The sequence below is a fragment of the Telopea speciosissima genome, chromosome 5 (assembly GCF_018873765.1).
Source record: "Telopea speciosissima isolate NSW1024214 ecotype Mountain lineage chromosome 5, Tspe_v1, whole genome shotgun sequence".
Taxonomy (NCBI): Eukaryota; Viridiplantae; Streptophyta; class Magnoliopsida; order Proteales; family Proteaceae; genus Telopea; species Telopea speciosissima.
In genome coordinates this window covers 60,431,350-60,453,644 of record NC_057920.1, presented here as the reverse complement: position 1 = coordinate 60,453,644, position 22,295 = coordinate 60,431,350, and the positions used below count along the sequence as shown (strand labels likewise).

At 41.6% G+C, this 22,295-nt stretch overlaps 1 protein-coding gene across 2 annotated transcripts; it reads left to right on the top strand.

Annotated features, from left to right (window-relative positions):
* The first annotated feature begins 8,948 nt into the window (after positions 1–8,948).
* LOC122661382 (glycine--tRNA ligase, mitochondrial 1-like) lies at positions 8,949–20,566 on the top strand. 2 transcript variants are annotated; one of them, XM_043856760.1, is made up of 9 exons: positions 8,949–9,374; positions 9,934–10,316; positions 10,436–10,553; positions 10,847–11,041; positions 11,135–11,359; positions 19,021–19,080; positions 19,226–19,306; positions 19,415–19,820; positions 20,156–20,566. In XM_043856760.1, the coding sequence occupies exons 1-9, from the start codon at positions 8,994–8,996 to the stop codon at positions 20,386–20,388; spliced, it is 2,082 nt and encodes a 693-aa protein (XP_043712695.1). In that variant the 5' UTR covers positions 8,949–8,993; the 3' UTR covers positions 20,389–20,566. The 2 variants fall into 2 exon arrangements, with proteins under 2 accessions (XP_043712695.1, XP_043712696.1); XM_043856761.1 differs by lacking the exon at positions 19,021–19,080.
* Positions 20,567–22,295: the final 1,729 nt, after the last annotated feature.

The following is a 22,295-nucleotide window of genomic DNA, read 5'->3' as shown; positions in this document are numbered from 1 at the left end:
GGTATTGAGCATGGCTGCAAAAAGGCCTCGACCTGCCCTTCCTTTCCCGCTTTTCGATATGGCTCCTCCTCGAGGGCGACCACCTCGGATCCCAGACTTCTAGAAGGCATGCCATCGCAACTGATTAATCAGTCTCAGATTGTGTCCACCGCCGGTTCTATTTCTCCTGCTGCAAGCTCTTCCAATGGTGTTCTGAAGGAGAGTGTTATTATGGAAAGTTCAAAATTACCAGGGCTGTCTCATACCACTCTCCCTCCTTCCACTTCGGGATTGGTATGTCAATCACAAAATATCCCTCCATTACACCCCCAAAATCCGCAAGCTTTGAATCCCAACCATATTAGTCACTCACCCACCAATCTAAATCAAATCTTAGCTAGTAACCCTATTTTCAATCACCCTGACGTGGCATCCCTTCTTTCTAATTTAATTCCACACCTCTCCACTATATCCTTAAATCATCCCCCTATAACCGACCCACCATATCAGAATCCCACTATCCACTCCTCACCTACTCATGAACAAGTGTCTCCCCCATCCAACTTTCCTTTATTACCTCCACCACACCCGACCCAAGAGACCCACAACTCACCCATGGATATAGTTGAGACGCAGTTACATCAAGGAGAGTTTGCGATGGTCCATCATGATCCAGCTTGCGCCATTGATTTTGGTCATGATAAACAGAAGAGACCCAGATTGGAACGTCTAGAAGAGAGGCAAGACCCAGTCGAGACTACTCAAACTGAGACAAAAGCAGTGGAGCATTTTTTATACTTGGAACCCGTGGTAGCTGGGGAGGCTCAGCACCGCGGGAATCAATGAAAATCTTAAGCTGGAATTGTCGCGGATTGGGGAGGGCTGCGACAATTCGTTACCTAGTTCACCTCTCTCATGTAGAGAAGCCAGACATAATTTTTCTGATCGAAACTAAGGCTGGAAAGGATAATATTACTCGGCTGTGTAGGAAGATAGGCTTTCACTCTTGTTTCTCAGTGGATGCGAAGGGCGCCTCAGGTGGCTTGGCTCTCCTTTGGACTCATAATATTACTGTTGATGTTATTTTCTCAAACAGCCATGTAGTAGATTCTAAGGTTTATAATAAAGATGGTTCTTTCTTTTATATGACTTCAGTTTATGGTGCTTCTATTAAAAGTAAAAGGAAAGAAGTGTGGGAGCAATTAACCCAAATTGGAAGTGGCAAACACATGGAGTGGCTTTGCTATGGTGATTTTAACTCTTTTTTGGCCTGGCACGAGAAGGAGGGTGGTAACCGTACTGGACAAAGAGATATTGAGGGATTTAAGGATATGACCATAGCTTGTGCTTTGGAGGATATTGGTTCTCATGGTCCCTGTTTTACTTGGAGTAATAAGAGGAAGGGTGAGGCTAATATAAGAATCAGGTTGGATAGGGCTCTGGCGAATGATGCTTGGAGAACTTCGCACCCGGATGCAGCGGTTTTGGTTAAACCCACTCTGAACTCTGATCACGCTCCCCTCATAATTGATCCAGTAGGTGGTCGTTTCAAAGGGGAGCGTCTCTTCCATTTTGAGTCAGCCTGGTTTTGCCACCCCGATTGTGAGAAGACAGCTAATACAGCCTGGACTACCCCTGTGCCTAGTAATCCCCTGCCTGCCTTATATCATAAAATGAGTGGTATTCAGCCGGTTTTCAAACGTTGGAACAAGGAGGTCTTTGGTCATATCCAAACAAAGATTAAGGACCTTCAATTGGCACTAATCAAGCTCCAAGAGGGACCAATCGGTGATGATTACCATGCCCAGGAGGAGAATATCACTACCCTGCTTAATGAAGAATTGGAGAGAGAGGAGGAACTGTGGCCCCAAATGTCTCGCATTAGTTGGTTACAACAAGGTGACCGGAACACCAGATTTTTCCACATGTCCACCATCCAACATCGTAGCCACAATAGGATCTTGAAGCTCCAGGACAGTGAAGGTCGTTGGACTCATGATGAAAAGAGGATTTATGATCTAATGATTGAGTACTACCAGGACATCTTTACTTCTGAAGGGTTGGACTCTGCAGCTTTGAACCATGTTCTCTCTATCATGCAGCCTCAGGTAGATGCAACCACAAATTCTTATTTGTGTGCCCCCCCCCCCCTCTTTAGATGAGACCAAGAAAGCACTTTTTGCAATGGCACCTTTAAAATCCCCTGGTCCGGATGGGCTTCCCCCGGCTTTTTTCCAAAAATACTGGGGTTTTACTCACCCGGAGATTCACTCATTTGTTTGCAATTTTTTTAACACTGGTATGCTCCCACAAGAATGTAATGAGACCTTACTTTGTTTGGTTCCAAAGGTTTCTAACCCCTCAAGTGCAGATCAGTATAGACCTATCAGTCTGTGCCCTGTGGTTGTCAAGGTCATCACGAAGATTATGGCTTCTAAGTTGAAAGGTGTTCTGGATCGATTGTGGCTCGAACCGATCCGCTTTATCCCTAGCCGTTCTATCTCCGACAACATTCTTATGGCCCATGAGTTATTCATACATTAATAAGAAGAAGAAGGGGAAGCAGAGGTTTTTGGCTCTGAAGCTGGATATGAAGAAAGCGTACGACCGTATAGAGTGGAATTTCTTGGAATTAGTCCTCTTGACATTGGGGTTCAGCTCGCAATGGGTGAACATGGTCCTCTCTTGTCTCAAAACGGTTTCGTACAGCATTATCATTAATGGGGCAGTTAGGGGGAAGGTGATTCCCACCAGGGGTATTCGCCAAGGGGATCCTCTATCTCCAGCTCTTTTCATCCTGTGCTCGCAAGCTTTAAGTGCAGTAATAGCCCACGCTGAACAACAAGGTCTGGTTAGAGGAATCAAGGTAAAAAATAGGACTGAGCCGATGACACACCTTCTCTTTGCAGATGACTGCTGTCTGTTTTCAGAAATGAAACTTGAAGAAGTGTGCAACCTGAAGGATTGTGTGGATGTTTACTGTAGGGCAAGTGGTCAAACTGTAAATCTCAAGAAGTCCTCAATTACCTTTAGCCCTAATGTAGCAATGCGCTTCCGAAGATGGTTCTCGCGTATCCTGAAGGTCTCTTACTCAAAAGGCCCTTCTAGATACCTTGGTTTACCTACAGATTTTGGGGTTTCAAAAGCAGCTCTCTTCCAGGATCTAGCAGATAAGGTGGGGCGTCTTTTCTCAGGGTGGAAGAACAGATTATTATCGCATGCAGGAAAGGAGATCATGCTTAAATCTGTGGCTCTGTCGATGGGGAACTATGCCAATTCCCATTTTAAACTTCCGGCTTCACATCACTCTCAGATTCGTAAGGAGGCCACTAGCTTCTTCTGGGGGGATGACACAGATAAAAGGAAGATTCGTTGGATTGCTTGGCGCAGATTATGTAGATCTAAAGATCTTGGTGGCTTGGGTTTTAAAGATCCAGAGCTTCAAAATAAAGCTCTTCTTTCTAAGATGGCTTGGAGATTGTGGAAGGAGCCTGACTCAATGTGGGGCAGGTTTATGAAAGCAATTTACTTCCCCAATGGGGATTTCCTTTCTGCTAGATTGGGAGCTCAACCATCTTGGGCTTGGAGAAGTCTTTTGGAGGGGCGTAAGGTTTTGAAAGATGGTTTGCTATGGAAAATAGGGGGAGGGATGAATATTAAAATTTGGGAGGATAATTGGGTACCTTCACTACCTAATTTTTGGTTACAATACCCCCCTATGGAGCCAGACCCCCCTAGCATGGTTTGGGAGCTTATTAATCATTCCTGCAGGAAATGGAAGGAGGATGTCCTTTCCAAATACTTCCACCCTAGTGATAGTGAAGCTATTCGAAGAATTCACTTGAGTCTTTTTCCTAGAAGTGATTGTTTGATTTGGGGGGCAGCAAAAGGTGGCTTTTTCTCAGTCAAAAGTGCTTACCATCTTCTCTCCAACCAAAGAATGGAAAGCGAGTCTTCTAAGGCCTCCTCAGCGAATTTACATTCTTGGGACTTGGTGCCGAGATCAGTGTGGAGGTTAATCTGGGCGAGTAATACCCTCCCTAAAATAAAGGCCTTTCTTTGGAGAGCTTGCGCTAGTGGTTTGGCTTCGGCTACTGCTCTACACCAACGTCAGGTTCCAGTTGATACTTGTTGTCGTAGATGTGGTTCCCATGAGGAGTCTGTTGATCACATCCTCCTCAAGTGTACGTTTGCGAGAGCTGTTTGGTTCGGTTGTAACCTTCACCCCCTCTTGCCTCGTGGTGACAACTTTCATCTTTATCAATTCCTCCAGGCGTGGATCTCCCTTGCAGACCGGGGCAAGTCTACTTTTAAGGAGGTAATAGCTCTTTGTTGCTTCGTGCTTTGGTATCTTTGGACCTCGAGGAATGATCTGCTTTTTGGTGGTGAGGTTTGGACTGGTAAAGAGGTCATCCAAGCTGCTAAGAGGGCGTGTGATGAATTTTTGAAGGCCACCAGTATAGCCCATCCCTCTCAAGCCCCTTCTCGAGTTCCTGGGCAGGTTTCTTGGCTTCCCCCTCTCCCTGGTTCCTTCAAACTCAATTGTGATGCTTCGTTGGATCCAGGGACCAAGCGTAGTGGTGTTGGCTTTGTCATCAGAGACCATGTTAGTAGATGCTTTGCATTCTTGTCTCAAATCCCACTCCCTTCAATGAAATTCAGTTGGTGAGGCGATGGCGATTAGAGAAGGGCTTTTGGAAGCCATCTCGAAAGGAACTCTCTCCATCACCGTGGAAAGTGATAATCTGGGCATTATTTCTTCACTTTTGAATCCTTCGAAGATCCCGGGTTTTATTGTTTTGCCTATTGTGGAGGACATTAGACATATCTCCACCTACTTTGATGATTGTAACTTTGCTTATATTCCAAGGGCTGCTAAGTCCCTAGCAGACTGCCTTGCCAGGAGGGCTCTATCCGTTGCGGGAAGGATGGTTTGGCCCAACTCCGATCCCTTGTTTTCTGAAGCTGCGACTTTGGACTCAAGGAGTGTTTCCCGTTCTTTGCAATAAATCTATCTTTTACCCAAAAAAAAAAAAAAAATTCAAGTGGTTTGTAATTTTAATTATAGATAGATAATAATGTGGAAAACATGACTATTAAATATGAATCCACAAATGTAGTTTTAAGTGGTAGTTGTTAAGGGTGTAATGGATTTAGTTTTCTGTTTACCAAAAAAAAAGATGGATTTAGTTAGTCTCACTACCCTTTTTTATATTGGCATCATAACTAGAGGGGAGAGGAGTATCAGTGGGTGTTGATTCATATACAAGGGCTTCACATCATTAAATATGGATAGAGGAGAGAAAACATGTGATGGTGCACGTACATTGCGGTTACATGCCAACTAAATGGAGTTGGTTATATGAATCCTCTTTTTCTCCAATCTATTCAAAATCGTACTTGTTCCTAGTCCTAAGTTTTGTATGTCTTTCCTCACCACACTCCTAGAGTCATTTTAAGTCTACCTCTAGCTCTTTTAGCTCATTCAATCTGAATAAAATCACCCCTCCATATTGTAGCGTTCAAAGGCCTCTATTCATATGTCCATGCAAATTTGTGATTCACGGACTCTATTAATGAATTAACATTTCACAATGGGGTTTTCTTATAGCATCGCACCCTCTCTAGGGTTTTCTCGCTTCCGTGAAGCTCTACAACCCTCTTCCTTGATTAGCGATTCCAAGCCAGCGTATGATCTCCGTTCCACGATATAGCCTTTTTACCCCTGTGGCGTGATTCTTCTCCGCCACAATGGTGTGTTCCTCTCCACCCTAGTGATCGATGTGTTTTGCCCTTTCCTTTTCCCTTTCCCTGTCTTTTCCTTCTCTCACTAACCGCATCTCTGAACTCGCCTCTTTCGTTTCCTTCTCTTGTTTCGAGTTTTAAGAGCTCGACGATGATAGCTTGACAAACCATGATGTGTGTCCTTGCGAGCGCCTCTGTGATCGGTGACCAAAGGCAAAAGTTCAAACAGTACATGCATATATTCTCATCTGTTCTCGCCCGAACCGCATGCCTCATCTCAAATCTCGCCCAAACCAACGCTCGGCCCCCTGTTTTCATCTCAGATCTGTTCAGATCTTGGATACTACTGTCCGACCTTGGTAGATTTTCCTTTGTGGAAGGAGGTGGAGGTCTCACAAGCAGGGGGTGTTGCCGGTGATGATGGGGGGTCTGCCCATACAAATGTTGGAGGTCTCAAACACTGGAAACTCATCGGCTTTTGCAGCTGTTCCAAGGGCTACCGTATGGCTCTCGACAGGGTTTCCACGAAGGATTCCAAGGAGTTTGAGTCACCACAAGACCATGCCAGACAAGACAACCACATAGCGATCACAACGGCTGGGTATCCCGTCGTGAATGCTAGTCTTCTCAACTATGCCAATGGTACTGCCCAATGGATGGTTATGTCGGTCGACATTAGCATATGTACATAACTTTGAGGAGGCATGTGAGCTAATGCCGGTCTTGTTCAAGGTCTCCGCCACCTGCACCTGGCTCCTCAACACCACCGACAATGACAATATGCCGGAAAACCCTGAGCTTTGTTTGCCAGGCTGCTAGCATGTGGGGACGTGGGGATCTGACAGGCTTTCGGTCATCATTATGGGAAATCACTGGTTTTGTCTATCATACCCATCCATGCTCACAAGGATATTGTTCATGCTTCGAGTTGGATTGTAAGTTGTGTTTACAACCTTTTCTCTAGGGAAAATGTTGGGCTTGCCCATCCGCTAGCCTAGAGGACCCTATCAATTGCATGTACGACAGACTAGTCACATTCCACTCCTTGGTTTTGGATACTTCGTACCCGAACCTTGTGATTCTCATGCACTTTATTTGAATGAAATCTTAGTCACCAAAAAAAAAAAAAAACATTCCACAATACACAAGAAGGCAGTGAGGGGTCCATTAGTCATTAGCCTTTGCACCATCTAGCATCTGCATTATGCGACCAACTTATAATCAAAACACCTAAGTTGCTCCTCACAAACCGTGAATAGCGGGGCCAAGGAAATTCCTTGAACCAAAGTGTCCTGTTTATTCTCTTGTCAGCAGGCCCTGCTAATAGGGCTACACTAAGGTATGTTGGTCCAGGTCGAATGCAGCCCAGCCCAAGCTTGTTGCAGGTAGGTTCAGCCAGGCCTATGTAAGCCTAAGCCCAACCCATCTAGTGGCATGGTTTGGGCCCAACTAAACTTTGCAAAACTTTATAAATTCTGTCAAGTGATCTCCCAATAGGGTAGCCATTGTTGTTGCTATGTCTATTAACTTACAAGTAATGTCCATTGCATGTTTTCATGGCCCATACTTGGGAGAGCATGTTGGGCCAGGATCAACCCTGAACAAAAGTGACCCAATCCAATTTGGACTTCATTGGTCATCAAGTGCCGACTTGGGGTTCTTTTTTGCTTTGTTCGATTGTAAACAGTATCTTGTAAGAAAAAGGACAAAGTTTTCCTCCACCCATAGAGGATGGTTCACCCACCATCCTACAGTTCACAAACCCTTTTAGGGTTTTTATATGTTCCAAAATACCCTCCTGATACTCATTCCCTCTCTCTCACGCTCCTCAGTGAATGGGGGAAAACTATGAGTGGAGGGAAACTCGGTCCTAAGAAAACATTATTTTCACGGTTCTAATAGGGGGGTTTCTTTTTACAATTCAACTATCTATCACCCCATTGATTTTAATATTAGTGAGAAGATTTCTGGTTATAATGGAACTGTAAAAAATCAATGAATATATAGTTATGAATAGAAAAATTAATTTGTAACAATGCATCCATTGATCTCCTTGTTCACTCTACAAAATTAGTTGAACATTTACACAAATAATGATAGTAGTTCATTTAATGACACTAGTATTAGTTATCTTCTCACTCATTAGTTACCCATTGATTTCAATATTAGTTATATTCCTTTTACTGTGATAAACAATTACTTGATTTGTAAATGATTTAGCTACAAAGTCTATTCAATACAAATCCTCTTTCGTACTGTAGAGTGTGTGGTGCATATTGTGCGGCACAGCAGAGGACATGTGTGCCATGTATGCCTATGGCCTCTGCTGTGCTGCAAGATGTGCACCGCACACCCTACAATAAGGTAGAGGATCTAGACTCAAGTCTATTTATCCATTGATTTCAATATTAGTTATGTTATCTTTACGATTTATTCCTCTTTGTTGCAATTACAACTTGAACACATCAAATCCAATTTCCTATTTTTGATTGTTTACTTGTTTGACTTAGCATAGATGATTTAGAGTGTTTTTATTGAATCTTTCATCACTATGTGGTTGCGATCTAAATCGATACCTTTTTTGTTTTGGTGGTTGATCTAAAACGATACTGAAAATCTAAAATTCCTCAACGGTTTGGTATTGGTCTCACTCATTCCTAGATCAAAACGATTCAGCCCGATTGAAAAATTGGACCGAACTGGCCGTTTGACAGTCCTATTTCTGAGCCGAATATAAACCAAATCGAATGTCAATGAAACCATGTAAACCAAATCAAAACCGATTGGACCAATCATAGCTTACGCTTCCAAACACTAACCTATGTGGTTCAGAACCGTAAGTCTACCCCGTGCATTGTGATCCATTGCGGCGGACGAGACACGTGATCCACGGCCATGGATGCTTCAGAAGAAACCCCATGGAGAGCTATGTTTGACAAACCGATCTAAACTAATATTTTTCCCGATACTGAAAAACCAAAATTCCTTGACGCTTTGGTCTTAGGCTCACTCATTCGTAGACCAAAACGGTTCAGGCCAACTGAACCGGTTCGAACAACCGTTCTGAATCGAATGTGAACCGAACCGAATGCCATTGAAACCATGTAAACCGATTGGACCAATCCTAGCTGACGCTTCCCAACACGGAAAATTATCAAACACTGACCTCTGTGGTTTGGAAGCGTAAGCTCATCCCGTGTATCACGGTTTGGAAGCGTAAGCTCATCCCGTGCATTGTGATACACTGTGGCGGAAGAGACACGCAAGCCATGGCCATGGACGCTTCTGAAGAAACCCTACGGAGAGCTATGTCTGACAAACAAGCTGCCGTTGACGCACAAGGGAACACCGTCAGAGATCTAAAGGCTTCCGGTGCGGCAAAGGCGGATATCGATGCTGCGGTGGAAGCACTAAACGCCTTGAAACTGGAGAAATCTTCCATTGAAAAGCAGCTTCAAGCTACCATCACTGGAGGCAGTGACGTTGGTACTCTCAGCAGGGATGCTTTTCGTCAAGCCGTTGGCAATACGTTGGAGCGGCGGCTCTTCTACATCCCGTCTTTCAAGATTTATCGAGGTGTTGCTGGTTTATACGATTACGGTCCCCCTGGTTGTGCGGTTAAGGCTAATGTCCTTGCTTTCTGGCGTCAAGTAAGTCCTTCCACACTCCACCCCTTGCGAATCTATGGTTTCGTTTAGCTTATTAGCTGAGTTTAGGATTATACCTGTTCATATTGGGGTTTTTAAGCTACTGGATGATGCATTATTTTATATGTTGACATGCTGTGGAGTGCTTGTAGAACAGTAATTAAATGGAAGACATAGGTTTCAAATGTTCAGATAAGACCTGGTAAGTTCTTGGATTACAAGTGCAGTGTAGTTCTAACTTGTATCTTACATTTGAAGATCTTTGGAATAGTTAAAAAACTTAAGCTTGATGATGCCGCTCTCGTTTGGCTTAATTATAGCTGGACTTTTTAGGTAACGAGCCTTGTTGGCTTGTATTTAAATTTTAAAGAAAATTGAAATTATTTAAATTGATTTATTTCTATTGGTTACTTGAGTTCGTAATCTATTCGAAGTTATTAAACATTCTTTCTGATCCCTCTGAATCTCTATGAACTCCTTCTACAGAACTTTTTAATGCAATCAGTCTTTCTTAGTTTTGTGCTTTGGTTAAGTTTTCTGTTCTTCAAAAAAAAAAAAACAGCATTTTGTCCTCGAGGAGAACATGTTGGAAGTGGATTGCCCATGTGTCACACCAGAAGTCGTGCTGAAGGCATCTGGTCATGTTGAAAAGTTTACAGACCTTATGGTCAAGGATGAAAAGACAGGAACTTGCTACCGGGCTGATCACCTGCTCAAGGATTTCTGCAAGGAGAAGCTTGAAAAGGACCTGAATATGGATGCAGAGAAGGCAGCAGAGCTGAAACAAATTCTTGCGATTCTTGATGATCTCTCTGCTGAAGAATTGGGAGCAAAGATCAAGAAATATGGTATAGTTGCTCCGGATACTAAGAACCCTCTTTCTGATCCCTATCCATTTAACTTGATGTTTCAAACATCAATAGGTCCGTCTGGCTTGATACCTGGGTAAGTACTTAATTTAGTCATTGTATTTGCTACTATTACATTTTTCCAGGATATGATTGCTTCCTATTTATATATGGGTTTCAACCCATTTATGTCACCTTCACATTCATTTACTGCAGGTACATGCGCCCTGAGACAGCACAAGGAATTTTTGTTAACTTCAAGGACTTGTACTATTTTAATGGAAACAAGCTTCCTTTTGCTGCTGCACAGATTGGTCAAGCTTTTAGAAATGAGGTCTCAATCTTTCACTATCACACTAAGCCATTGTGATTTGTGACTTTGTTATCTCTTTGCAAGCTTGTATCTGTAAATGAGTTTTCCTCTCGAAGCAAGTATTCTAAGCGTTCCTCCTTTGACTTTTTAGTCTCCCAACTGATGCATATAACAGTTCATCTGTTCTTGACCCACTCTTTCTTTGTTCATTTTATTTAGGGTTCTCCCTTTATACACTATAGTCTATTTCTTGTGCTGTAAGAGGAAATGAGTAATTTAGTTTGTAACTGATTGTAGTTTTGTTTAAAATCCAGATATCTCCCCGCCAAGGTCTTCTAAGGGTTCGTGAATTCACCTTGGCAGAGATTGAGCACTTTGTGGATCCTGAAGACAAATCACATCCAAAGTTTGGTGATATTGCGCATTTGGAGTTCTTGATGTTCCCAAGAACAGAACAAACTTCTGGACAGTCCGCGAAGAGAATGTGCCTTGGTGATGCAGTTTATGAGGTTGGATTGATTTGCATGTGATTTAAATTCTCTCTCTCTCTCTCTCTCTCTCTCACTCACTTTACATTTATATGTGTTTTTACAATGGGGCAGGGAATTGTTAACAATCAAACACTCGGCTACTTCATCGGAAGAGTGTACCTATTCCTTACTCAACTGGGAATTGACAAAGAACGGTTGCGTTTCCGACAGCATTTGGCAAATGAGATGGCCCACTATGCTGCAGACTGTTGGGATGCAGAGATTGAGTGCTCCTATGGCTGGATTGAGTGTGTTGGTATTGCAGACAGATCTGCATACGACTTACGTGCTCATTCAGTAAGTGTTTAACCCAATAACCCCAATATTGTTGAAGAGACTGCAAAAGTTTAAATGTTGATTAGTTACTTCATCTTTAGGCGGCAACTCATTGCATACATATTGGAATTAACAGTTTTTGTTGGACTGCTTTTGCTCATCTTCCATTTAAAAGTTCATTTTTTTAGCAATCACCTTGAAAGCATGGTAAAAGGTTATTCTGCTTGATCCTTTTTATGGGAAAATAGTCGATTAGAATGTTCAAAGTTCGTCTCTTTTTCACCGGAATTTTTGTTTAATCTAAACAATGATTTCAGTTGCAGTGTGACATAAATCATGTTTATTGTCATCGTAGATTTAAAGAATAGACACATTATTGTAGTGTGATTTTTAATGTGCAAGAGTAATATGCATTTACGACAGTTTGATCTTTTGACATGGCAGTGTAGCATGTCTTTTAGTGCACAAGAATAAACTAGTTTTGGCATGTTTAATTTATTAAAAGAAGAAGAGAGGAATAAAAGGATGGTACGTAGAAAGAGAAAGGAAGGAGAATTTAATGGAATGGTTTATGAAGGGCAACTTTACAAGATTAGTGAAACATATTTTTAGGTAACTAATGCAATAACAAACACTCCTCAGAAAGTGAGATTGTGTAACTTGACAACCTTTTTGGGATGGAGTACAAGAAAAGAAAAAGTTACAAGACTTAAGATGAGTCTGGAGATTGGAGAATCAGATCTCAAATTTGAAGAGGCTGGAGATTGAAGTATAATCATTTGATTGTTCCTTCCCTGTGGTCACCTCAATCTTATTCAGTCTTCTTTTGTTTCTTCAGTGTTACTGCTGATTTATGACTACAAACTTTTGTCATCAGAAATATCGCCTTTCAAGGGAAGGCTGAACTAGTCAACTATATACTACATAGGATGGGGAGGAAATTAAAGACTAATCAAAGCATTAAAAAACAGGTCAACTCCACTAAGCCTTATTGGTTCCAAAATACAAAGTCTATTTTTGTTCTAGCATAAAGGGTGTACCCAGTGCACAAGGCTCCCGCCACTGTGGGGTCTGGGGAGGGTCATAATGTACGCAGCCTTACCCCTGCTTTCGCAAGGCTGTATCCATCTACCCTGATAATCTGACATGTCTAATAAATCAAACATATAACATAAAGGAAATGGGAAATGTCATTTGAGCAAGATGGCATGTCATGACATTGAGCCTTGCCACAAGTGTCCGTCTTCCCTTACATGTCCTCTCCCTGATAAAAGTCTGACCTGTAAACACATTCCTCTTGTAAAAATTATGACCACAAGGAATAAGGGGATGAGTCATCACATTTTGACAAATTAGGCAGCTGAATATGGATGAAAGGGCATGTTACATCACAATTAACTGAAGTTCAATAAACTTTCACTTTTATTGAAATTCTTTTTTTTCCTGTCTTTTGAAATTCCAATACAATGATCTCGTCTCATTATGACTACGTTCTTCCTTCCCTTTTTGACAGACTTGGGAAAGGTCTGCTGGATTTTGATCATATTAGAATTCAATTTCTGGTAACTAAAATTTGGCAATCAACAAAGAAGGGGTGGGGAGGAACCTTATTCCTGATTCTTTCTGTGGCATAAACCAAGAATAAAATATTTACATAACATACTGAAATGCATGGATTGGTTTTTGGTGCCATGTTAAGCACATGAAGTATATTACCATTAACAATCCGCTTCCAGTAAAGCCAACCTCCAACTGCAGTCTCCATTTTCCTTCTGATGCAGATAAAGTACAATTGGGCTTATTTTAATGGAATAAGCTTTGGGCTGGGTTATTTATTTGTTGGGCTTTGATCAAGTGTGTTTTCATTGTAATGGGCCAATTTAATGGTCCTATAATATGGGTAGAAGCTAGGCCTACGAAATTAGTTATCTTTATTTCTCTATTTTAATTGTTATTAAGTGTTTAGTTTGCATAAAAAAGAGAGGGTGTTTTAGTTAGGTTCGATTAGGATTCTATAAGTCCAGTCCTGTTTTGAGTCCGTTTAATTTACCTTGTTAATCAAGGTTGGTTTAAACCTTCCTTTTTGGTGTTTGATTCTGTTTTTTAGTCTTCTATATAAGTTTGTAAGGGGGTACAGCCCTGTACACGAATTTGATTTATGAGATTTTGGCTTGAGCCTTTTCCTTATTCTGTGAGATTCAGATTTGCTGTGAGATATAGTGTTATGTTGGTGGGAAGCCAATAGTGGCTAGTGGGATTTCAGTTGAAGCTAGGTGGGATGCTTAGTCATATCTTTTCTTCAATATTCTTTCTCCACAAATACTCAAGTAAGGTAAATTCACAACTCCTAATCTAACCATTGGGTTTACGTGATATTTTGATATCCTGTTTGATAGCATAAGAACTGTTGCTAACCGGAATCTTACTTCTATCAGTTCTTTATTTGTTGAGATATCTGTGTTCCTATTTAGGATCTTAAGTTGCTAAGTTTGTAACAGTGCCGGTAAGACCAGTTTACTATAACCAACTAAACACTAGTCTCACAGCAGGACCATTATGTATATGTGTAAGCCAGATTACAACAAGTACCAAATAATATATATACAGAAAACCTATCAGAATTAAATATCAAATTAGGTAAAACCTTTGGACACCTAACAAGGTTGATAAAACTCAGAGTAAACCCTTAATCACAAGGAACAAAACACCGGACCAAAACTGGTCTATCACAGGCAGGAAACTAGGGTTCAAGAACCTCCAGTCAAAGCAGTCAACAAACTTGGATGGGGCTCATATTCCCATCGAGTTGGGGTCTCAAAGGATTGAACAACCTCTCAAAACTCAGCCCAAGTTAGTCGCTAGGTTCTGAGATTTGAAAGTGATTCCCAAATTAGAAAGTAATTCAGATTTAATAAGTAATTATCACATGGATCTTGGACCAAGGAATGGTCCTGAAATTACCATTGAACAACAGTGCTGGATTGTTGATTTGACCTTCAAAAGATGGGCAGCAGTTGATGGCTGGCTTGGAAGATAATGGATCTCGAAATTTCTGAAGGTGAAAACCCACTCCAGTGAATCGCAAGGGGTAATGCAACCTCTTCAACCAGCAACTGATGAGACAACTTCCAAGTACTCTTGAAACAATCATTAACTTCAGTAGCAAAACAGTACTTCCCTTCAAGTGGATCTCAGGTGGTCAGCAATTCTCAGAATAGTAACACACACAAGGTATCAATTGGGAGATAAGAGAAGAAGGTAGAAGATGGATAGAAGGGTGGATCAAGTCTCTTACTCTCACCAAGGCATCTCACATTCAAGGTCTCTCACCTCACTGTTTCTCACAGCTATTAAGCTAGAATCGTCAACTTCATTAAATTGTGGGGGGGAGGACTCCTCAAAGTCCAGTACATATAATGTGGCTATTGCCATGTCCAAAAAGGAAATAACAGATAATAGAAACTCCCTTACAAAGCTGCTATTGGGACTTGTACCGCAAGAAATTTATTAACAATTTAACTTCCTAGTTTTTAAACACAAAAACTATAAATCCCTTTCACAGTAGGTCATCCACTTGTCTTTGAGCTCGGCATGCTCAGTAGGCTGAGACAATAAGTGGGAAGACTCGGCAAGACTCATCCCGACACTAGTTCGATAGCATGCTGTATATCTCTCGTCAATGGCAGCTTGTCAGGTAATTCCGCTGGCACTAAATCTGTAAAATCAGAAATTAACTCCCTTATAGGTTTGGGAAAGTTAGTATCAAGTACAGGTATAATTTCTTTAGTGACTAGTGCTGATATTAAAACCTTCTCGCTGGTTGCCAAGAACTCTCGATGAGGTAATGCTAGGAGCTTCTTCTCAGCATGCTGCCCCTTGTACTCGCTCCTTGCCACGGCTGCCTTTGTGGACCCTCTTTTGCTGGCTGTTTCTTAACTACAGATTGTAAAATCTGTTGTTGTTTGGCTTGAGCAGCTCTAAGCTTCGTCTTCATCACCGGTAAGTTGAGTGGATTGAACACTATAGGCTTTCCCTTGAAGTAAAAAAAAACATTGATTCTTGGTGCCTCCCACCGAAACACATTATTGTCATACATCCATGGCCGCCCAAGTAAAACATTTGTCAACACTATGGGTACGACATCACACCATACATCCTTGTTGGTTGACCTCCAAAGTATCGTGGCTACAATGGGCTATCGTGTTCATATAATGTGGCTACTGCCATGTCTAAAAAAGAAATAACAGAAAATAGGTGGTCCCTTACAAGGCTGCTATTGGGACTTGTACAGCAAGAAATCTAATAACTTAACTTCGTAGTTTTAAACACAAAAATAGAAAGTATTAAAACGAGATAACAGAATAAATCTCAGCTAATCTGTCCCCCACGATCTGGTTTTGAGTGAACCAGAAAACACCCAGCTGCATGGCTGGCTCAATCCAAGGTGTTAGACTTGTGGCATTGTGTGGCGGTGTTCACTATGCATGTGTTGTCATTGTTGGCAATAGTGCATGTGTTTGAAGTGATTTAGCAGTGTTGGGATGTCTTTGAGATGTCAGAGATGTGCTAGGAATGTTTCCAGATGCGTTTGGCATGTGTTGGACATGTGTACAGATGTTAGGTGATGGGTACAACATGTTACAGTATGTAGTTGAATGTATTCAGCATGTTTCAATATGATGGCGATCCATACATGCATGTAGAATGATGTCATTGATGTATATGCATGGTGACATGATGTGTGGTAGTATGTATGATGTCATGAATGATGGATGCATGTGATGCATGGCATGGTGTGTAACATACATGCATGGTGTTGTGAATAATGTTGAGATGTATGGAATGCATTATGAGATGCAAGGAGATTAATGATGCATGTATGGATGTTAGCATGACTATGACCATGAGTGATGTGCTATGATGGTGATTTGGAAGGAGATCATGTATCCATGTATGTGTTTATGGATGGGACATGATGTGTTAGAATGCTTAGGTGGCATAAGAGTTGGAAATCACGTTCACATTGATCAGGCCTACAGCCACATGGCTATGCAGCCCAGGGCCACAGGGTCATGCGGTCATGCAACATTGCAAGGGAATTGAGCTCAAGGTCAATGGCCATGTTACTGGTCGGCATATGGAGCATGACCCATGGTTGGGCAAGAGGCCACAGGTCATGATAAGGCCAGCAAGCAAAGGGCATGGCCCTCACACACTGGGCAGCATGCCACAGAGGCCCCCGTGCGCGGGTGGCATGCTGGGCCAATACTCAAAACTGCAAGGCCATGGGACCTTGGTGAGCCATCACATGGGACATTTGTCGAGCATCTGTGTCGTATTACGACACTTGGACAAAATTTTTAGTGTCAAAAGTGATGCTCTCAGTAAGTAATATGACTGAGACACATTTTTTCATGGCGACACTTGGTTTCCAGAGCTTTGTCATCCGTCAGACAGGAATCCACCGGAAGAGATTCGAAATGAACGATCTAGATTCAAGCGCAAAAGGCGCTAAGGGAAGTGACACAAGTGATTCCATGCGTGAGCTCTCATTGGTTGAATGCGCAGAAAATCTGTGTGCAAGCACACAGAGAATCAAGGCCGTGTCTGGGAGGATGATTGGGTGGTCTCTGTTGGGCCACCTACTAAAGATCTCGATCTGATGGCACATGTGAAGATTCAAATTGATTAAAGGTACTGATTCTCGAGCGATATCTGCTATTGGTCATGCGTAGAGATTCTGTGACCACCACAAAGTATAATGGAGGCTCTCTGATCAAGTGTGTGTGTGTGTGTGTAACGTACGACATGTTATGCCTGTCAATAGTGACATTCCCCATGTCACAAAAAGTCAAAAACTGCCTGAAATGACAGATTTGCCCTCAGAACTTCAATTGGCCATATCTTGGCCTTCCTAAGTCCAAATGGGTTGGTTCAAGTTGCAGAATTTCAAGAAAAACATGAGGAATCTTCTTGGAGTGCTTGTGAGAGCTGAAAAACACTCTATTGCCCAGATTTTGAGAAGAAGTTTGATTTGCACATTTGGAGCATTGGGATTGCATTCAAAGCACTGTACATCTGTAGAAGATGGTGGTGATTGTTGTGAGCTTTGTTCTTCAAGTGGCTAGTCCACTTGGGTGAATTCTATCCGTTTTCCATTTGTAGATCCTAGGTTGAGTTTAATGTATATGCCTTGTTGATCATTGTGGGGTTGGGGAATTCAATTTTATCATTTTATTTGCATTGTAAGGGACCTTAGAGTGGGTGCAGTGTTTGGCAATTTGTCTAGTAGGAGCTAGACACTTATAGTTGGAGCTGTGAGTGTTTGGGATTCTTTGTTAAAGACAGGAGGGCATACAAATTGTAGCTGACCAAATTTTGATAGCCCCAGCTGGTTGGCCTAAAGGCCCACGAGTCTGGTCCGCTTATGTAGGAACATGGACCTGATCCCTTAGGTTCCTAACTTCCTAGGACTGTATTCTGGCCTAGGAACCTGTCTACATCAGCCAGCTCTTGAGATCCAACCATTGGATTAAGTCCATATTTTGAAGGGTTGTTCCTTGTTATGTTATCAACCAGAAACCAAAATTTTACATCCATTGGAGTTGTTGATCTACTGTAATTTAATATTCTTGAATTCTGGTCTACTATTGTGTGACTGGTCCTAAACCTCTAGGCTTCTGGAAGCCCATCACCTTTGTATAACCCTTGGGTTTGCATAGGTTCTAAATCGGGGACAGCCGTGTGGAGACTGCAGTAAATAGCAGTCATGTTAGTGTTGCCCAGATGAAATATCAAATTTTATACATGTTAATTGTTACAGACTAATCATGATAGTGGGAGTGCCCCTATCGTTTTTTATGTTTACGTGTAGAGTTGTGTTCAGTTATTTGGTTATTTCTTTTATTCTTAGTTATTACTTTCTATTGTAGTTAGACTTAGACTCGTAGTAGGTTTCCTACTAAGAGTTGGTTGCTTGATTAATATAACGGAGAGGCTGTCCACGATAGAGGTATTCCATTTCATTCCTAGCGTGTTCACCCTCTGTCCTCTTCTCCATCTATGTTGTGTTATTTTTCTCCTTTTTCATCTCTTCTCTTCTTCTTCTTCTTCACAGGTTCTGGTTGTTGAGATCAAGCTTTGTCACATTAATGATTCGGAAACCATATTCCCTAAACACGAATCATGATTCATGATGTAACTTTAAAATTAAGGATGAGTAGGTTAATGCAGAAGGAATCGAAGAAAGCAAAGCTTTCAGGAGCCTCTCTTTGCTTGCCAAATAGCTGCTCTGATCCTCCTTCTTTCCCTTGACTTTCAGCTTCCACTGGCTTTCTTCCATTTCCAACAACCATCCTCTTGCTAAATAAAAACCAAAATATTACACACAACATAAGGAGGCGTCAGCTGCAAGGAAAAATGCACCATCTCTAGATGTTTAGAATAAATAACCCCAAACAATCAGAATGGCCCAGGTAATGTAATTCGAACTGAGACTTGTGTAGTATTTATATTGCGGTGAGATAAATGCGTGTTGATACTGCAAAGAGTCTTTGAGATAAAGGATGATTTTTTAGTCCATCTTTTAATGCATTGCTTTGTGATAGTGAGGATTTGTCATTATGGAAGAAAGAGTTGCTGAATAAACTCATGGGAAATACATGTTTTCCTCTTTATGGCAGGAAAAAAGTGGCGTTCCTCTTGTAGCTCATGAAAAGTTTTCAGAACCCAAGGAAGTGGAGGTAACTCTCTCTGTGTGTGTGTGTGTGTTCCTCTGTGCATATTCATATTTGCAACCTCAGTCTTTCGACTATCAATTTTATTGATGTAATTACATAATTTCTTTTATAAGTTGTGGTAAACAAAATTGATGTTGCATTTTTTCAGAAAGTGGTCATAGCCCCAGTGAAGAAGGAACTAGGTCTTGCATTCAAGGGTAACCAGAAGAATGTTGTTGAGGCTTTGGAGGTAAAGTAAAAATTTCTCTGGAAAGCTATGATTCGTAGTAAATGTAAACAACTCTATACCTTTAGCACCTTGTCATTAAATTAAATGTTCCGTCTTCTGTTTGGGTAGGTCATGGATGAAAAAGAAGCTATGGAAATGAAATCCATTTTGGAATCCAAGGGGGAGGTGGAGTTTCATGTGTGTACTCTTGGGAAAGTCGTCACTATTAAGAAGAGCATGGTGACAATATCTAAGGAGAAGAAGAAGGAACACCAACGGACTTTCACACCTTCAGTGATTGAGCCATCATTTGGCATTGGACGAATAATCTACTGCCTGTTTGAGCATTCCTTCTACACAAGGCCAAGTAAAGCTGGAGACGAGCAGTTGAATGTATTTCGCTTTCCTTCTCTTGTTGCTCCCATAAAGTGCACAGTTTTCCCACTTGTGCAGAACCAGCAATATGAAGAAGTTGCCAAACAGATCTCTTTGTCACTGACTGCGGCTGGTATCTCACATAAGATTGACATTACCGGTATGTAATTAGAAAAGCATGTGGTCTCGTATTTTATTATTGGACTTGGGACGGAGACAACCACTTGCTAGGTTACACTTGTGCTGATGGATATGCATCGATTAGTGAACATGCATGAATGCATCCATTGAGATGTGCATGAAATTGACCAAATGGAGTGTATCCAGTTTTAAATTTTTAGGGGGAAAAAGAAGGGAAACATGTGTCTAGTGATATGAACCACTAGGATTTACTTGGCTGACCCATTTAGTTGGGTTCAGGTGTAGTTGAGTTTAGTTGACTTATGTCATGATGGATGCAGAATTGATTTGATTGTTAGTGCATGACTGTTACAGGTACATCTATTGGGAAAAGATATGCGAGAACGGATGAACTTGGTGTACCCTTGGCTATCACTGTTGATTCAACATCTTCTGTTACAATTCGAGAAAGAGACAGCAAGGATCAAATTCGGGTAAGTGTAGAGGCTGTGGCTTCTGTTGTCAAAGAGGTGACTGATGGATCAAGCACTTGGACGGATGTGTCGTGGAGATTCCCAGCTCATTCGCATGTGTCAATCGATGAGTGAGAAGTCAAAAGTTTGCTGGAATGTTATTAGAAATTTCACTTGTTCTATAGTAAGAGTAATTTATTGTGTTAGAATTTCATTTCACCATAAAAACTTACATGTTTTGTTTGTCTGCATTACTGCATTATATGAGAAATTTTTACTTGGGGATGAAAGAGTGAAGCTGCAATATTGGTCCATATTCTTTGTCTTGCCCCATTTTTTGCCTTTTTGTTAAAGCTCCTTTGCAGGGAAGAAAACATGGGATGGTATTTTTAGGTTAAGTAGAGAGTTACCAATAATTTTTAGGTATAGGTTGAGGGGTTGAATCATTTTTACTTACTACAGCTTCATACATAATATGATGAAATCGACTCTTAATTTGGTTGAAAGCAGGTGATTAGCAGATCAAAACTCAGGTTCTTGGAGAATTTTGTTGACCCCAGAAGAAACCAAGTTTACCAATTGCTTGAGATATCAACAACATTTACAAGTCTAGGTTCTGTCCAGACTCTTAACTCTTAGTCCCAGCCAAACTTTCCAAGCCAAAGAACATAATTGGCCAAAGCTTGATTAACGATTAGAAGGAAGGCTGGATCGTACAGGCAGTGCTAGCCCCAGAAGAAGCAGAGTTAGAAGCAGCATTGGCACTGCCCCCCTCCCTGCCCCACCCCTGCACGCATTGCGGTTGGAATGCCGAAGCGAGGGTGGGAGTTGAAGATGGAGTTGATGTGCCAACCTTGGTAGGATGCTATAGTGACTAGGGGCTGATAGCAAGCCAGCCTCGAAGCTCCCACGTTCTCTCCTTTCTTGTTTAATCTTTCCTTTTTACCTTTGCCTCAGGGCATTCAAGTCCTCTTCATCCAGGCAATGCGATGTGTAGCAATGGACGTAGGGCCTCATTTTAGGCTTGTTTATCTAGCTTGCTCATGCCTTCTTCTGATATCGGAACACCTGGTCCGTTACCTGCACACATACCTAACACCCATTATAGAACAGGAGGGAGGGAGGGAGGGAGGGAGATGGAAAATAATTAAATCAGCCAGAATTGGTTGGAGGCGGCCTGAACCCTGGAAATATCTGATTTTTTTTGAAAAAGGAATCGACAAGATTTGGAAATTGGATCCAGCTGGGTTTGATCCGTTTCAATTGGAATTGGCGATCCGGTACATAAATAAATAAACAGGGGAGGGTTCCCTACCTGGATGGTCTCAAAAGGAATCTACACGTTGCAACCAATGAGGGGTTGGAAAATGGTATCATTCATATGGGACTTTCATGATTAGAATAGAAAAGAGAAATGTCAATGTCTACCGGCACGTGCCAGGTTACCCATAGAGCTCCCATGAAAATTGAAATCCGTAGATGGAAGCGTGGACATGCTAATTGTTTCAGTGCTCCATGGAGGGGAACTTGCAATCAAGTTTTAGTCCCTCTTGATGGAGCTAAGCAAGGCAGTATTTAACATGTCGATCAGGGTAATTCCTTGTGTCAATCTCCTAACAATTTTGTCAAAAGAGTTCCAGGAAACTCCAACTAGGTCTTTAGCGACATTTACTAAGGATTAAATGTTTTTTTTTTTGGGTAATAAGGGAAGATTAAATACCTAAAACAACAAATTTTGAATGTCCTTCTGATATACAAAAGCATGCCTATTAGAAGAGGCAAAGTGAGAAAAGAAATTATAGAGTAATATCACATTTGGGTAAGGGATGACAATATTAGAAATCCTACTTGATAGGTTCAAAAATTGTGAACTAAATGCCATAGCCATGTCACTTTGGGAGTGGGCAAAAAATTGAGCAATTCCTTTCTTGCACGCCAAATTTCATCAATTGCTAGTTGTAATCGTGTCGCATGCTTCAATCCCTTCTCCAAACTGAGGACCCTAGGTTCCAAATTCCGATCTATGTCTAAAAAACCTACAA

Bases quoted from the DNA above. Each gene is read 5' to 3' on its own strand.
- LOC122661382 (XM_043856760.1), top strand. From the start codon at position 8,994: ATGGCCATGGACGCTTCTGAAGAAACCCTACGGAGAGCTATGTCTGAC. The intron at 9,375-9,933 runs GTAAGTCCTTCC...AAAAAAAAACAG, and splicing joins TCCTTGCTTTCTGGCGTCAA to CATTTTGTCCTCGAGGAGAA. The intron at 11,360-19,020 runs GTAAGTGTTTAA...TCTTTATGGCAG, and splicing joins ACGACTTACGTGCTCATTCA to GAAAAAAGTGGCGTTCCTCT.